Below are 18,260 nucleotides of genomic sequence, written 5' to 3'. Positions count from 1 at the left end.
TGGCTGTAAATGGTAAGTACAACAACACATGAGGCACAGCGCTTTCAGAAAGCATGGTTTAAGGTCTTTTCAATCTTAAGCAAACGTTATTTAGGACATCCTTGTTTATTTTCACTTGACACCAGGATAACTGGTTTTCAGGATACTCGACTATAACTGGCTACTTAAAAGGAAATTAAAGTATTAAACATGCAAAACAGTTGGACCAGCCAAAACATCCCACTCAAAAAAAACAACAAAAAAATACAATTAGAGTACAATCCAAATATATTGATATATCAAGTACCGTAGTTGAGATGTAGTTACACTGCATGACCAGTAGATGGAGGCGCACAACTTTAGATCAGCAACACAGAAAGGCTTAAAATCGTGATGACGTATCCCTGAAGCTCCAGACTCCGCCCTCTCCTTGATTTCATATCCATTTGATCTCCTCATGCATAACCCAGCGCATGCGTCACACCTCGAGCTGTTGTGGGCACCTGCATTTTTCAAGAGGCCAAACTTAGACTCAACAAGGCTCTAGCCCTGATGTCACTTTGTTTAAACACATTTAAAACACTTCAGGAATGTCTCATTTTCAAATACTTGCCATGTAATAAAAAAGAGATAATAAGAGATAAGTTCCCAAATAAAACATGTAAGTAAAAATATTGTACGTTTTTATTGTATCTCTCAAAAAGGCAAAACAACTTAAATACTGCATTATGTCAGAGATTTGGTATGAATCATACATTTTTGGGATAGTTAATGTTAAAACAAAATACTGGTGTCTTTCATGGAACATTTTTCTTCAGCATTTACAATACCAGTCTGTATTAAACGGACATCCTGAGCTGCTACAAGTAGTCTACGTTCAGTGCAACGTTTACAACCCTTACCAAGTACATGTAGGTCAAGTACAGGCTGTGATCTGTGTATCATCACCACTTCTTTGCCGCTTCAGTTGTTTAAAAAAGCATTTCAAGGCCATTTACAGATTTTTCAAGCAGTCTGTTACTAAGCACAACAAGTAACAATATAAAACAAATGTTACCCAATGCTGATGTATAAAAGTAATTCACCTTGGGCTATAAAAGGAAAAGTTAGGTAGTGACACTGTTCTCCAGTTTTGTGTCCTTCCTTGCTTCTCACTGCTAAAGACTTCTACAAATATATCACAGTGTCAAGGGCATAGCCAGGCTCATGGTGGCAGAAAACGAAAAGCATGTAGCACCAAATGGTGATCAATATCAAGGATCAGCATCGAAACTGACCAAATACTCTGATGGTTTGAAGGCGTTACCGTGACATGGGAATATGTCTGAGTAATTCCTCCGTCGTCCAGGTAGCGTCCATAGCATAAGACGGTTGAATTCTGTTAACTAAACAAAAGGTTTTTGAAGTGAATATGTCGCCACTCATCCCAGGAGCTTCTTCAGTTCTGACAGAGCGCTGGTAAGGGACTGGATTAAATATGGTAAGACTTTTCTTTTAGACCTCTTCATGACAAAGAGTAGCCACAAGTCAAACTGTGAGGTGTTTATGAAGTAGCAATCATTGTAATATACCTGTTTATTAATTAATTTACCTTCTAAACATTCTGTGGCTGGTCACATGACATACTTTGATACTGGGTTAAAATGTGTTTTTCAGTACAGCTGTACAGTCTGTGGGACTTCCATGGGAAGCAACATTTTTGGGTCAGTGGTGTTCTTAGCTGTGGTAGCTGGACACAGCTGCCTGTTTTTGGGAGAGACGTAAGAGCTCTTCTCTGATGGCCTTTATCAGAGAGGCAGAGGAGTGTGTCGGGGGAGCTGGATCCAGAGGAGGAGGAGCTGATAAGTAACCCACTCCAGATGTGTCTACATGGGGAGGCAGTGCAGACGTCTCCCTGATACCACTTCTAGCCATCTGTAAGACAGAGTAGTCATGATAATCCAGGTACTGAGGAAAGAAAGGAGAGAGGAAGGGAGAAGGAGGTGTTAGTGTTAGAGGTGTTAGAGGTGTTAGTGGTGTTAAGATGAAAACACAGATACATACAGCATCTTTTTCAAGTTCAACCCTGCTAAAGTTGTCATGATAAGGATTCCAGCCAATTCCACCATTAAGGCCCAGAGCAGCTCTCCCTCCTGCAGGGTAACCATTCATCCGGCCAGGCAGCCCCACCTGGGCAAGATGGTGGACACCTGCACACATGCAGCAGAAACATATTTCAGGGCACTAACTCTAAAACTTTATACTAATATTACCCTAGGTAGATTAGAATTATGGGTGATCATTTACGATGACACGGCAACTGCATTTTGAAAAGGACACATATTTTTTGGGCCACAATTCACTCGTTCTATGAGCACATTTACAGCAACCAAGTTTTAAAATCCCCCCAAAATTAATTATCACGAATAAAATAATAATTGGGGATTGGGGGAAATACATTTGTTTTTTTCTGTACCTGCAGTGCTCCCCACAGGTCTTGGCCTGGCAGATGAAGGCAGCTCATCAGCGTAGAGGCCCCTGCTGGAGAACAGACTGTCTGCTTGGAGCTGCTCACTCAGTCCTGCTGCTTCTCCTGGTGGAAGGTAGCTCGAGCCAAGGCCCTGTCTGAAAACCACCACACACCATTTTACTGGACTTGTGAGGTCCTACACAACTACGGTTTCATTTTTTACTCCTTAAAATGCTGCAGTATTCTCATGTGAGTGAGATCATGCATTTATGAGCCAGACCGCAACCAGGATCTGATCCATTAAAGCAATAAAATAAAAATGACTTCTCATTGATAATTTATGAAGCTACACTTGAAACATAGTCCATGAGGATAAAATCACAGAGGCTAAACCCGCACTATGCTAATCAATATAATAACATCATAAATAAATGTTTATATTGTTCTTACCTTGGCATCCGGCTTTGGACAGGGGGTGGAGACAAATCACTAAATCTCTGTATGGGAAAAAAAGTATTCCTTGGTGACTACCAATAAACAGACATTATAATATATATATATATGCAACATTATAAAGTACTCTTTGTAAAGCCTGCAGACCTCTTTTCAGTTTACAGAGTAGATAAAGTCTTAATTCTGTTAGATCTGAGTGCTGCTTTTGACACTGTCGATCATGGGATCCTCTTACAGAGACTAGAGGACTGGGTGGGCATCACTGGCACTGCCCTAAACTGGTTAAGGTCCTATCTGGAAGACAGGAAGTACTTTGTTGAAATTGGTAGCTGTGTCTCAGACCACATGACCCTGACCTATGGAGTGCCCCAAGGGTCAGTCCTGGGTCCCCTTCTGTTCAACCTCTACATGCTGCCGTTAGGTCAGTTGATACGCAGTGAAAATGTGTCCTATCACAATTATGCAGACGAGTCAGATCTATGCTTCACTGTCGGCAGGTGACTATGGACCAGTAGATTCACTCTGCCACTGCATCCAACAGATCAGTGTGTGGATGCAAAACAACTTTCTCCAGCTGAACTCAGACAAGACTGAAATAATCGTTTTTGGCTCACAGAAACAAAGAGAAAGTGTTAGCGGTCACCTCCAGAGTCTCGCTCTAAAACCTACAAACCAAATTAGAAATCTGGGGGTAATAATGGACTCAGACTTGAACTTTAATAGCCACGTCAAATCAATAACATCAGCAGCTTTTTACCATTTAAAAAACATTGCCAAAATCAAAAATATAGTGTCAAAACCAGATTTAGAGAGACTTATCCATGCGTTTGTCTCCAGTAGATTAGACTACTGTAATGGCCTGCTCACTGGTCTCTCCAAACGAGCTGTAAAACAGCTGCAGTACATCCAGAACGCTGCTGCTCGGGTCCTGACTAGAACCAGGAAGTACCATCACATTAGTCCTGTTCTCAGGTCTCTGCACTGGCTCCTGTGGCTCAGAGAATAGACTTTAAAGCAGCTCTGCTTGTGTACAAGTCTCTCCATGGCCTAGCACCAAAGTACATCTCAGACATGTTAGTGCCATATGAACCATCTCGGACTCTGAGGACCTCAGGGACCGGCCTCCTTCTGGTGCCAGAGTCAGAACTAAACATGGGGAATCTGCATTTCAGTTTTATGCAGCTAAAATCTGGAACAGTCTTCCTGAAGATGTGAGACAGGCTTCAACTCTGACAATGTTCAAATCTAAGCTAAAAACAGTTTTGTTTAGCTGCGAATATGACTGAAAGGATTTTTTCTTTACACTCTTCTCTTTTGTTTGTGATTTTATAAGTTTAGACAATCAGTTGGATTGATAATTTTTAATTTAGTTAATTTTATTGTATTTCTGTTTCTGTAATTTATTTGTGATTTGAATGCATTTTTCCTGCTGTGTGAAGCACTTTGAATTGCCTTGTGTATGAAATGTGCTCTACTTGCCTTGCCTTGCCTTAAAGCATTTCATGCACAATTCCACACGTCTCCACTCTCTGCATTAGAATGTGTGCTTGTTCAAACCCAGTCCACACAAAGTGGTGCTAATGCAGATCAAGCATGAGTAGGATGTATTACAGGAGACTTAGCAGTTGTAGGAAGCTGAACAGGGTGTAAGGTCACTGCTTCAATGAGGCGACAGATGGAGATATGCTTAACTGATTAGTTAGTAGTAGTACAGAAGACTATATTATACGTGAAGATATAGGTCTCTCCTGCAAGTGAGTAAAGAAAACCTGGGGAACACACAGAATTCACTTAACTATATACAAATGTCTAAGTAAAGAGATTAGATCCCAGATTAGAACATAAATAAATTTGTCCATATAAACTGGTATTAGTAACAATATGAATCACTTCAATGGGAACTCACAGTAGAAAAAGGTCCACTCGGGTGGTATGGAAGACCCCAGTGTCCAGGAGGGCTGGAGCTTGAATGGCTGCCATTGACCCCTGGGAGAGTGATGCCTGCAGTACTGCCCTGAGAGGTGGGCGACACAAGGGCAAAGGCATCGTCCAACAGGGAGTGCATCTGCTGCCGGGCCTCCTCAATGGAGGGCTGTGGGGGCATGTAGGGGGGCGGCGGAGGGGCATGGCCTGGTGGAGAAAAAGCAGAGCCCAGGAAGACGTCATCCATGGGAGAGGGACTTCTGTGAGGAGATCCGGGGCCTTGATCTGGGTCCGACTGAGAAGTAACACATTTGATTCAAATGTCAACGGTGAGAATATAGTAATGCTGCTGTTCTTTGTTATGTAAGTTGAAACAGAAGCTTTGACAAAACACTTCTCATTCCAACACATTTATTACATACATATCATAATACAATTTAACATTATAATACTTAAACCTAAACTATGGCAACTATTATGTTGAAATACCATTGCGTAATAGTGAGAATTAGTATTAGCCATCATAAAATCATTTATACAAACCACATAGGCGACATTGTTGACCCCGGGATACTTTCTGTAAGCAGCGTCACAGTCGTCACTGATGAGATGGTCTTTGTCCGCCTCCATCATGCCACCGTTCAGTGGACCCTTAATCCTCTGTTTGGGAGAACGCCTGCCTCTGTCACTGCAAACACACAAACACATTACAGTCAAGGCTCCCTGTCACAGCAGCACAGAGCCGTATATTCATCAGGCACAGACCTCTTTTTGGGCTCCATAAAAATGGCGGGCGTCTTCGCATCTGGGTTTAGAATTTTATCTATTTGTTGCTGTGCTTTCTGATAGATGTGGTCCTGCTCCCTGCTGTCGCCGACGCCATTAGTCATGTCCTCCATTGTAGGGAAGTCGTAGTGGCCCTTTCTCTTTGCACGCAGGCGGATTTTGTTACGATGGTGCTCAATCTCCGACTTTTGCCTCAGCGCAGCCTGGATCTCAGGGAAGTTAATAATTAGCTTTCCAAAAATATTTATGCTTTACCTTTACGCTGTTCAATAAATCGAAGGTTGTGGTTTGTGTGTAGTCGTAACTCACCTCCTGGTTTATCTGCTCAGGGTCGGTCGCTTTTCCATTGGCGGTGGGACTGTGCAGTGGGGGGACGGACATAGGCTGCATGGCGATAAGCTGAACTTTGTTTGGTCTCCTTCCTGCGTCTGTGGCACGAGACATTCTGTCAACATGCTCGAAGATGGAGGCTGACGACAGCTCACTGGTGCCGTTCAGTGGTGGTGGACCTGATGCAAACGTTATACTATACGTCATACATTCAAATAAACTGAATGTGACTTTAGATTTCAAAAGGTAGGGGTCTGGTCAGCGTTGCTATTACTGGGGGTGTACAGTATTTAGTGGGATTCTAATAACGAAAATAGGAACTTTTCAAACAATGGTGTCGCCTTTGTTGGAAAAGTTGATTGTGTTTGTGCTGTGATTGACAGCTGAGCGGACAGTGATGGATGATGAGAACGGGCAGAACACAAAGCTAAAGCAGAAGCAAACGGGACAGCACACAGACAGCTGCTAAAGGTTAAGACAGAGGTCCAGCACAACACAGCTAGAGAGGACAGACTCTTACCAATTCTATTCTTCCCTTTAAACCGCAAGAGAAAGGAAAGACAGAGCTTTATTGAGAGGAGGAGCACACAAACAGGTAAAAGTTGGAGCCATTTGGTGATAAAAAACTATAGCGCGTGAAGTTTGTAGAGAAAGACAAAACGGAAGAAGGAAAAAGATTCAGTTCAGATTCCCTAAAGTATTACTGATGTTTTCAGGTTTCCTTTAAACGTGCAATGTACCTTTAATCATCCAAACACACTGCTTAACGTTACAGTTTAAAAATACTCTGCACCAGCTGTTACGCAGTGAGTGTGTGCACAACTCGAGACAGACATTTATCAATAAGAAAACAGAGGCCGTTCCGTTGGGGGAGTGTCTGCCTGTCGGTGGATGCCTGCACACTCTTTCCCTGAGTGGCAAAGCAGGCCTGAACCACTCAACAAGCTGTCATAGAAAATAACCGCTATTTCCTTTCCCCAAACTCCCAGTTCAAGTTTTGTCCTGTTTATTATCACAAACCAACAGGTGTTTCTTTTACAAAACTCACTCCTCCATTAGTCATTTTCTCTTAATCACCCTGAGTCAGTCAAACGTTTCCAGTCACATCCTCTGATCGTCCCATCCCCCATCCATTTAGCCCCAGTATTTGCCAGTGGTGCCGCTCGTCATCTAAAACATTGATGTGAAGCTTACGGGTGTGCTTGGCGTCACCGGGTGTGGCATGGCCTCTCGGGTTGTCTTCGGCACATTCCTGCTCACTGGAGTGGTCCGTTACCACGGAGTCGCCGTCTGAAGGCGAGATCCTGCCCAGAAACAGACACAGAAACATCAATAATGAAAAAGCAGGCAAAGCCAAACAGGTCAAAACCCCACACATAATCAAAAGCAGGTAAAAGCCCAAGGGATATTTATTTTGTTGTACAGGAAAGAGTCTTCTGTTTTCAAATTTAGTTTAAGTATATCGACAAAATGTAGACGTGGATAAAAGATTCAGCTTCCTGATATAACTGAGTCAAAAATAATTCAAGTAACATAGACAATCTGTGGCAGAATACACCAACAAAAACCCTGTCTCTCTAAAGTTCATCAATAATTGATCTAAGAATCTGTCAGAAGCTTTATGTCTGGGTGAGTGCCTGCTCCAACTACGTATTGCTCCCACTAAAAATGGAAGACGGCGCGGAGGAATAAAAACAAATTAAATTGTCAACTGAGACTCATCGCGCTGCATCTATGGGTTTTTACCAGAAATTATATATATACAATGTATACTGTTACCCGAAGGCAGGCACTTAGTGAAATCGAACACTAAAATGGGCCTATAATGCTAACTCAACTGTCTTTAAATACGTTTCTGTACTGACGAATGCTATTGTTCTAAGTGTGTGTACATATATTTCATCACAAAGAGATTTGTTAGCATGCGGCGAATAGTTTATTCCTTTTTATACCTCTCTCGCCTTCGACTGGCATGAGAGGCTTTGGTGGAGGAGCCTTTGGAAACAGGGGTGGGTATTTCCCCGTTCTCCGATGGACTGAAGCCATCTTTAATGGACAGTGGGAGGGGTCCAGACGGCTCCTGGATCACCATGACATCATCCTTGTTCTGCTGGCCAAGATGCAGTTTGGCAAAGTCGAACCCTTTTACGCTGGGAGTCTGCAGCTAAAGACACAAACAAAGAACAAAAATAAGTTACTGCGGCCGCCGCATACAACGACAAGTATGTTCTGAGAGCGTTATTAGGTCAGAGAAATGAGTCGGGCATTAATGAATAAAGAGGATAATTGTGCAGAGAAAGATGGAGAGGGGAAGTCGGGGAGCTGATTGCTTTCCCCCTTTGAGTCGTGGGGGGATGGAAGTCTCTTTGAATGTGAAGCCTTTGGGACTTTCTAACAGCCAAAGAGTAAACAGAAGATGTCAGCGCTCACTTTACGTGCCAGCAGTGTGCCTCGCCCAGGACATTGGCGTTCGAAACGTGCTCGGAACTTTTAATAAACATACTCTAACGCCGCGCAACACTATTAACTTGTCATAAAATCTGTCAAAAATGAAATGGCTTTTTGAGAAAATGACACGTTTATTCACGCTACGACTCCTGCATTTTAACAAGACCGACATAGAAAAAGCATCCAGACAAAAAAAAAGAAGCGTACTCCAATCATTACTGCATAAAAATATACTGAATTTTATACACTGTATTTTGTGTTAACTTCTTAAAGGTGCACTATGTAACTCCTGTCTTCATGTTGCCTGGAAATGTCACTGTTTTGCCTGGAATGTTCGCAGTTTGACGTTAAACTCATCTAATTCCACAAACAACGCCACCAGGCCAAGTTACAGGTCCAATCTGTGAAGAGGCGACCCCGCTGACAGTAAGAATGCAAGTTTTTTAAGCGTATTTTGAGCAATAAATCATCAGTAATGAAACAAACTCAAGAATGGGATAGTACTACATCAGACAAAAAAATACACACACGGTCTGCCTCGTCTACTGTACAAATACTGTTTCTGGGCAGCAGGATTAGTTACACACACTTGACACAAACACAGACTGGTTTCTATGGCGACGGCACAATATACCTCCTTCTGAGCTCCTTTGCGCCAAACATTAGCTGTCTCCACTGTGTTTGACTGAACTGCTTTCTTTGGTTTAGCGTGTTTGTGTATTTGAGGCCGATTCTCTTCCGTTTTACTCTTTTTCTCAGTCTCGCCGGCTGTGTCCTCGTCATCCTCCTCTTCCTCCTCTTCATAATCCTCCTCTTCCTCCTCACTGGATGTCTGCTGTTTGCTCTAAAGGGGAGTTACAGGCTTCTGAATAAAAGCATTTTCGCACAGAATTAGCACAAACGCACTCTAAAACTATTCAAGTGGATTGCAGTTTTGTTTTGTTTGTCAGTATGTCATCCAAGTAAGTTGTGCTTATTTTCACAGCAGAGGTTTGAAATGTAATACAACACACCCCCACATCAAAGCTGGGACCAAACTGGGACTAAACCTAGACTACAACAGGACCAAACCAAGGCTACATCAGAACTAAACTAGGCACAAACCACAACCAAACCAGTAGTATTTACATCACCATTGAAAGACATGGCAAAATATCTTGGTAACAGTGTAATTTTACTGCAATATTGACAAAAATGCATATCTTGATAGCAAGCGATGCTTCAGAAATGAGCTAAAATTCCCATGAACATTATTTGAAATTCAAAGTACTGTATTTAACAGTTAAAATGTTACGTTAACATACCAGACACTTACCACAGTTCGTTGTAGCTGAAGGCGTTTACGTTAGCATACGTACACCTATTCACCATGTTCTCTAATCTGTTATTTTAAATTGCATTTGAAAATAAAATGTCTGTTCTTGGTCTTGGATTTTATCAAATAAATTTACCCCAAAAAAGCGACTTATATATGTTTTTTTTCTTCTCTATTATGCATTTTTTGGCTGGTGACTTACACTCCAGTGCGACTTATCGTCCGGAAAATACGGTAATATATTGGCTTATACAGTCTACAATAGGAACCACACAGCTCGGCGTTTACCAACTTTGTTTGAAAACTTTGGCCAATGGAAGTCAAAGAGAAGTTAATTGAACAAACTGATGCTTTGCTGTGACTGTATTTAGTGTTTAAAAATGGCAGTTTGAACTTTCTACAAACCACTACTGTAAGAATTGTCAACACAAAAAAGGGCTCACAACATCTATTTCTAAGTCTACCACTAGGGGATACTCAAGCCTACCACAAACTACATCCTATACCTTCCCCCCTTTAGCATGCTTCTCCTCCTTCTCCTTCTCCTCCTCTTCTTCTTCATCACACAATTCCTCCTCAGAGTCCCACTCGTCTTCCTCACTAAACTCTCCTTCCTCTGTATCCGAGGGCTGTGTGTTGTCGAGCAGAGAAGTCCTTGATTCGCTGATGGACTGAGGGTAAGAACAGTGGTGTTACATGACAGAAGATTGCGTTAAAGAGAGGGCGGCCGTGATTCGATACGCCGCGAAACTCTGATGTATGGGCGAGGAAGAAAAGAACGTTATGGAATAGAAGATAAAATCGAGGCGAGGGGAAACTGTTGGATAATGCGAATGAGATCCTAATTCACAATACGGGCTGCCCAAAATGGGTTTCATTCAGCCAATACCCATATCTGATACTTCTACTGCTTCTGTGGCTGTTTAACAATATCTGTCAATACCAATATCAATATTTTAAACATTTTGTCTATAATATATAACTAGTTTTCTTGAATGGACAGATTAGTATTTATTTTACGCCAAAGCAAAGTGAGACTCGTGCGTTTTTTTCTCCTTTTTAACTCACTGTTCACTGTAAAAAGACACATCACAGAACAAGCTAAGAATAACATATACACAATTATCAGATAGAATATTTTATAGCGGACTGATGCTGATACGTGTGAAAACCCTCCGATATCACAAATATAGATATTAGCACCAATCCTGCATTTTCCAACCATTCTTCATTTTCAATCCACTTCATCTATCTACTGTGTGTTATAAAGATTCATTAATTCCATCTAGAAAAAGGAACTAATGATGAGTTCTAACTTTAGCACATCTTTGGCATTGATATATTGCACGGTAATTAGCAATGAACTGGAAGGGTTTTCGAACTCTACAGCCTCACAGAGATTTAAAGGTGCACTATGTAACTTTTCTATTGGAGCGCTCGCCAACAGTGCGATATTAAGCCAGTTTATGTTGCATTTATTAAATTACGGGTGTTTTTATTGCTCGAAAACACATGGCAAACAGGCTAACTAACTGGGAGTGGGCTTGCCGTGGAATTAGATCAGTTTAATGCAATATTGCAAAACATTCTAGGCAAAGAAGGAGGGTTAAAAGCTGTACAATGCACCTTTAACAAGAGGTAGAACTTACAAAGGCATATGAGAAAAGCTAATGTAACTTCATTCAATATAATCAAATGCAAGAAATTGAATACTACTTGCGTTTGGACTTTTTTCAGTCTTACAGATTGACCAAAAGCCTGAGCTACAAACCGAATACACTCCAGAACAGGAGCCCGTCCACAGATCCGGGTCTCACCTTCTGCCGCTGCTGCATGGCGGTCATGGCGTCGGGCTGAAACTCCAGCTTGTCGGTGCGGCACAGTTTCCAGTAAAGGATGGAGATGATGACAATGACCACGAGGAGCGGTATCACCACCCCGATTATGATCCATAAGTTTGTGTTCACATTTTCGGAGGGAGGAGAAGCCACTTTCTCCACAGCTGCAACAGAGAGTGCATAGAAGGACCACAGGCAGCATGTAAGAACAAACTTCAAAAGAACTGCAAAAGGGGTGCTATAAATATTTGTTTCTTAGCACAGACACAGCTCCCCTAAGGCATGCTCATTAGGCTCACATATTTTGTTTAGATTGTTAATGAGGAAGACATTCTCATGGCACAGTCTACAGGTGAGAGACTTAAATATACAACATAAGCAAAGCCGTCTTAAATCTATGCTATGTTTAACAGATGACAGCATCAGTGTTCATATTAAATACTCAACAGACACTCTTAAATTGTATTGTTACGATGCAGAAAGTACTCACGTTGAGCCAAAATGCCTTGAACACGATATCCAAGAACAATGGCGGCTCTCTGGACGTCCAGGCTGTTAAGTAGGCCAGCTGTATCCACTGCAGGTATCCTCTCTCCATCGGGACCCTCCACAAAATACACTATCTCCAACGGTTGGTCTGTGCCCGCCAGGCGACTGGAGCTGACAACCTGGAAGAGATACGAACAACGTAACCATGGAGTTAGCAGTAAAGGGTTTGAGCCAGAAGATCCTACGTTTGAGTGTGTGTAGCACTAGGTACATACGCCGTTATTAACATGGATACAGGCTACAACTATAAGTATACGACTAAAGGTCATAACTAGATCAATTCTAAAACTAGTGACGAGATGAGAAACTCCTTTTAAGTGTCGATACTGAACAAAATCTGATAAAACGGACAACATTTTGAGCTTTACCTAATGGTTTTAGAATGGCCTTGTTATTTCTCAGAGCTGGTATAAAACCATTGTAACAAGAAAGTACTATTATTCTATACTTTCTCCCCCCGAAAATCTTGCTGTGTGTATTGAATATCAAGCATTTTCTTGAGTATCAAAATCAAGTGTGATAATTTAGTACTCAAACTAGACAGTCACAACCTTGATAGTGATTTCACAATACTACAATTTGACTGAAATAAAAGACAAGACTGACAGAATGACATAATAGTTCAAATCATTATCTGATAGGCAACACAAACCAAAATATATAGACTTCTGTCATAAGAACATCTGTCGACATGGGGTTTGTACATTTCCTGAATATACCATACTCTAAACCAATTATTGATACCACACGTAAGTACTAATTAGTCAATCTCCAAATTATAATTTATGTATACATCATATATGTGTAATGAGTATTTTGTTTTAAAAGAGGAATAATAGTCATCAAGTGGTCACGTACTTCGGGAAAAGCTCAAGAATGTCGACACCTGCTCTAATTAATATCTTGTTTGACCCTCGTTTTAGCATCAACATGTATCTGAGTTGATTTTGTTTGCCAACCCTATAACCGGGATAACATTTATAGTGCGACTGTTATGTGGCCTCTCCGTTGTGCGTGCCTGTCTGATGCAGTACAGTATGTGTGAGCTGTGTCTCGCAGTGAGCCCCGAGGCGCACTCCAGTCCAGGCTGTCTGCTTTACTGGAGAGTGGAGGCCGAGGCTGACACAGAAAAATGGCCGGGCAGAGTCACTGATCCAGGCGTAATCCACTCCGTGCTCGGTTTATTAGAGTGGAAAGACGGCAGCGCCAATGTGTGTTATTGGATGACCTTGTTTCAACCCATTTTATCTCTGGGCAGGCTCGTAGGTGACAATAGCATATTATTCTAGCAGATACAGTGTGGATTTATACGTGTGTGTGTGTGTGTGTGTGTCTGTGTCAAAGCAAAAGGTTTAGCTAAAGGGTCGCTGTCAAATAAATGAATATATATGGGACAAATGTCTGTTTGAGGGTCAACATACAAAACACTATTATTTAGGTGATTGTGAAAAACCCCTTGAGTGGCAGCAAAGACGTCAGAGGCTATAATGAGACACCTGATGAATACAAACGATGTAAAGGCTGAAAAGGTCAAACGGAGAAAGGGCTGTTAATCTTAGGCTAAATGCAAGTGGATTGTGTAGAATTTTCTGCTTTAAAAGATAACCATAATGGATGGGCGATATAAAATATGCAGACTGTGTTATTATTTCAACTCTCTCTTTGCCAAAATACATCATGAAATGTACTGGAACTCCTATTATTCCGACTGAAGGAGACAAACAGCTCAAAAAAATGAATAATTGATTTGTTAGCAGCTCCGTGAAGCAAAGGAGTCATCAAGTAACAGCTCTATACAGCGAAGAGGAGAACGAACAGCAACTGATGAGGTTGTGGTTTTGGAGTGGCTCGCCCCTGGGTAAAAGGGATGCGGTTGTCATGGAGACCAGGGGCCTGTCCTGTCCCCTTGGAAAGGAGCAGAGCAGGTGTTGAGTCCATACAAACGCTACAGACTGATTAGTGAGGAAAGGGGGGCTTTCTGTGGCGGGAAACAATGCAGCAGCTCTCAGAATGATTGCTCAGGAGTGAAGCAGGGCTACTGCTACTGCTACTGCTACTGCTACTACTACTACTACTACTACTACTACTACTACTACTACTACTACTACTACTACTACTACTACTACTAGAACTATTACTAGAACTATTACTACCACTACCACTACCACTACCACTACCACTACTACTACTACTACTACTACTACTACTACTACTACTACTACTACTAGAACTACAACGACTAGAACTACTACGACTACTACTACTACTACTAATTACTTCTAAAAGCAATCAATTAGATGACTTAGATTACTGTAAGTTAATTAAAAAATGAAACATACAGATTAAAGATAAAACGTCATAAAAACCTGCCTCTGTCTCCTGAAGATGAAGTCAGCTGATATCGGTTTATCTTTTTTACAATTTTACGACACAGCTCTATGGTTTATACACATATTGGCCAAGTTACTGCAAAGTTACTGTAAGTTACCAGTGCTAGTAACTGCAATCCAGTACTACATAGACCCTAGAAATACTTAATAGGTTTTGAGAAAATTTTCCTTTAGTAGACCAAGAAATTCAACTACTACTACTGATACTTTCATCTACTTTACTATGAACATGGCAGACTAAAACCAAGTGAAAGTTTTTTACACGCTTCATTTGGATGGATAAACCTTACCTGAACACTGCTATTGCCTACAGTCGTAGCTCTCTTGACGCGACGTATCAAACCCATGGCTTCTCCAAGTAACAGGGCAACACGGCGCTCCATGTTTGCTTGGAAGGTCTTTTCATTCACTTTTTGGTCCATCACACCTAAAATAACTACACAAACAAATATCCAAGATCACTTCCACTGAAAGAAAATTTAAAAATCAATGCTGAAAATATGAACTGTGCTAAAAATGTACCTGTTTTGACCCAGGAGGAGCGGAGCAACTGGCTGGTGTTCAGCTCTGGGTAATGGAACGCTGTTAAAATAGAGAAATAACGTTTGAAAATGTTAATGGACAAAACGCAAGCGCCAAGAGAGTACTTTGTCATGACTCACGCTCAGCGATCTGCAGCACAGGAAAGCCCATGTAGTAGCTGAACTCCACCATAGTGAGCGTCAAGAGAGCATCGCTGACCTCTGAGCCCATCACATGACCTCTAGAGCCACGCACTGTGAAAACTACGTCCACTGGCTGCCTCACAAGCTGGTCCTGGAGTTTGGGAGGGGAATTTGTGATGTTTACAATCTGAAACAGAGAAGAATTCACAATGGTGATTAGGACGACAGGATTATGCAGAGTGTAATCCTATAAAAGTGTAACTATGTTTACTGTACATTCTGTGGCTCATATTGAAAAGAGTAAAAGGAGATTACAAAACTCGGAACAATGTGGCTTGGAGTTATTCATTAAAAATGTCCATGCATCACTAACTGCTTGGTGGAATTATTGAAGCACAATAACTTTGGAAAGCATTGGTAAATAGGAGTATACAAACAGCTAAATTCACATGTTTACTAAACACACTATAAGCTATTGTACCAAACAAACTTCTCAAATTTCCGGGCTCTTTTATCGTTCCAAAGGCTTTAAGCGAAAAACTGGCAAGCACTTTTTGTTTTTTATCAGGCTACTATTCAAAGTACGCATACATACATTGTAAAACATTAATTATTTTCAGAGTAGCTCAATAACACGTTCGTTTAGCCTCTACAAAATCGTAAAATGCTAAATTATGGGCCTAATCTAGTAATTTAAGTAGTAATTCTCAGTAAAATAAAACGAAACCCTTTACAAGCTTTACTAATCACTCTTATGTAGAAATGTGTTGATAGGATAAATAAATCCTAAAATTAAAAACAAAAACAAACGTCCTGTTTCTGTGTCTTAAAATGGATCACGAGTTAGGAAAAGCTTAATTGACTCGACTCAACCTGGTCTCCTTTTCTCCCACACTATTATATCGCTAAATACCAACATTACTTTTCCTAATTCATTGCCCTACATGAGTATCAGTTGTGGGACATACTGTATACCAGGGGTGGCGAACCCGCGGCTCGCGAGCCGCATGCGGCTCTTTGCCTGGTTTCATGCGGCTCTTTTACGTTCATATCAACATTTGTGTTTGTGTTGTACCAGACAGCGCTCTGCCTATGCGGAGGCGCCCGCGTGTTGGCCCAGCGGTTAGCGACACGGCTTTGAGTGCGGAGATCCGTGGGATTGATACCCAACATGAACTCTTAATCTTGCATTTTTTCCCCCCTCGTCTCCTAACTAAATAGCAAAAGATGACTAGAGAGGAATGCTGCCAAAACCCCTGAACTAATTTGATATTGAAATAAATGAGTTGGGAGACGAGGAAAAAAAATGCAAGATTAAAAGTCATGTCAGGTTTCAATCTCACAAACCTCTGCACACAAAGCCATGTGGCTAACCGCTGGGCCAACACACACGAAAATTTTCCGCAAGAACAGGAAGAGTAGTTGCTGAGTATGTGCGCCGCTCAACCGCACAGAAATGGAGCTTCGGCATTCTCCGGACCACGGCTCGGCAGCCAATCAAAGCCGAGCAGAGCCGAGCATACAAACTTTGTCGGCCAATCAGCACGCAGCATGCAAATTTTCACTTGTAAACTGTCATGGCGCGGGCCGAGGCCATGGCCGAGGCGGACTTTAATCAAACGCTTCCCGGCCCGATTTAATGATAATATTCCCTTTTTTCTGAGATTTCTTAATAAAAATGACCCCGTCCTTGCAATCGAAAATGCCTGTCCACATTTCAAAATACCCCGTCCAAAATATGGGAAGACGGCCCTCATCTAAAAGAAAACCAGCAATATTGAACTTCAACATGGTATGTAAATTATTTTTGGTTTTGGACTTTGTTGAACTGAGAGTTTGTGTGTGTGAGACACAATGTTCGTTGTTGAAAATGACTGTGGTCTTAGTACTGTAGGAGTCAATTTCTGTCATTATCATGGTTGTGTGTGACATGATATTGTTAATAATAATAATAATTTGGCTGAGCAGAGATGTGTGTGTAAGAGGAAGGGATGGGGTGATGTGTGCCCATGTGTATGATGTGGCTCTTTGCCGTAACACAGTAAAAAATGTGGCTCTTTGTCTCTGACTGGTTGGCCACCCCTGCTGTATACACTATATCTTTTCCAAAAGTCTGAAACATTACGTTGCCCTCAGTCTCCTCGCGTTAATGCCTCCACAGGCCAGATCCACTCACATGCACAGTGAAGTTGGTTGACATCTTCGACCGGCGCCGCGTCTCCGCATAGGCCCTGGTCAAACCTCTCTCGATGTTCTCACTGAAGTTGCAGACCCTTACGTCGATGTGACTTGGGACAAACTGCAGCACTGCACAAGACAGAGCGGAAGAGTCAGTCCCAGTGACAGGCTTCAAACCCGTGACAGACAGTTTCAAAGTGTCATGTACCTGTGTGGACCTTGTATTTATCGTGGGGTAAAGCCCAGTTGGGGGACATCGACAAAAAGCGGCGTCCCGATCTGTGCAGAGCGTTGACGACAGAAACAGCAGTGTACACGACCGGGCCGGACACCGCGCGGAACACAAACTTCGGCGGTGTTGTGACAACCTTCAAAAATTAAAGATGTATTTTAAAGAAGACACAAGTAGATAGTCCTAAAGGAGAAGAGGTTGAATCGCTTTGCCTGGTTAGCATTTCTCTAGTTACAGATGTTTAAACGTAAATATCAGTGTTAAATGCCTTGGTGAAAATATTGTCACTTGCTTGTCTCCATGGAGATAGACAAGTTTAATGCCATACATATAATAGTGGAACAGTCAAAGCAAAGTAGTGTAGCAGTAGCAGTGGCCTTGATGTGACCGGTCATGTGGCTTGTTTGTGACAGACGCACAGATAAGAAACAGAGGAAGTGACTTTGACTTCAAGGTTCATCTGTAAATGAAGGCACAAGTAAATCATGGACTGTTTGTGTAATTATAAAGATAAAAACAAGATCAAAGAACGGTCTATATTTCAAACAGCCATTCATGATGAGAATCTTGAGACCGTGAAAATGCAGCTTTGGAACTGATTTTAATAGTTGCTTTTTAATAGACGTGAGTATTCAAATTGTGTTTCTCTGTCAAAACATTTTGTGAACTTTACACATTTAAAGGTCCCATAACATGCAAAATCGACTTTTCAGAGCTTTTAACCT

The 18,260-nt window shown here is 41.7% G+C and overlaps 1 protein-coding gene across 1 annotated transcript in view; it reads right to left on the bottom strand.

Annotated features, from left to right (window-relative positions):
• Nucleotides 1-645: 645 nt before the first annotated feature.
• LOC140348651 (UPF0606 protein KIAA1549) overlaps nucleotides 646-18,260 on the bottom strand; it is a 33,505-nt gene continuing 15,890 nt past the window's right edge. Inside the window, exons 4-21 of the mRNA XM_072434648.1 lie at nucleotides 17,512-17,671; nucleotides 17,302-17,432; nucleotides 15,123-15,312; nucleotides 14,983-15,042; nucleotides 14,751-14,896; nucleotides 12,012-12,189; nucleotides 11,501-11,685; nucleotides 7,873-8,084; nucleotides 7,115-7,224; nucleotides 6,441-6,455; nucleotides 5,900-6,099; nucleotides 5,570-5,793; nucleotides 5,348-5,492; nucleotides 4,788-5,099; nucleotides 2,879-2,925; nucleotides 2,435-2,583; nucleotides 2,023-2,168; nucleotides 646-1,926 (exon numbers count right to left, since the gene is read on the bottom strand). Of these exons, the coding sequence (XP_072290749.1) occupies nucleotides 1,696-1,926; nucleotides 2,023-2,168; nucleotides 2,435-2,583; nucleotides 2,879-2,925; nucleotides 4,788-5,099; nucleotides 5,348-5,492; nucleotides 5,570-5,793; nucleotides 5,900-6,099; nucleotides 6,441-6,455; nucleotides 7,115-7,224; nucleotides 7,873-8,084; nucleotides 11,501-11,685; nucleotides 12,012-12,189; nucleotides 14,751-14,896; nucleotides 14,983-15,042; nucleotides 15,123-15,312; nucleotides 17,302-17,432; nucleotides 17,512-17,671 (2,841 nt within the window). The 3' untranslated portion in view covers nucleotides 646-1,695. The remainder of the gene's footprint in view (nucleotides 1,927-2,022; nucleotides 2,169-2,434; nucleotides 2,584-2,878; nucleotides 2,926-4,787; nucleotides 5,100-5,347; nucleotides 5,493-5,569; nucleotides 5,794-5,899; nucleotides 6,100-6,440; nucleotides 6,456-7,114; nucleotides 7,225-7,872; nucleotides 8,085-11,500; nucleotides 11,686-12,011; nucleotides 12,190-14,750; nucleotides 14,897-14,982; nucleotides 15,043-15,122; nucleotides 15,313-17,301; nucleotides 17,433-17,511; nucleotides 17,672-18,260) is intronic.

Source organism: Eucyclogobius newberryi, unplaced genomic scaffold, assembly GCF_026437365.1.
Source record: "Eucyclogobius newberryi isolate DKJ021-1_F unplaced genomic scaffold, fEucNew1.0.hap1 SCAF_7, whole genome shotgun sequence".
Taxonomy (NCBI): domain Eukaryota; kingdom Metazoa; phylum Chordata; class Actinopteri; order Gobiiformes; family Gobiidae; genus Eucyclogobius; species Eucyclogobius newberryi.
The sequence above is the reverse complement of the archived record's forward strand: the minus strand, read 5'-3'. Positions and strand labels throughout refer to the sequence as shown.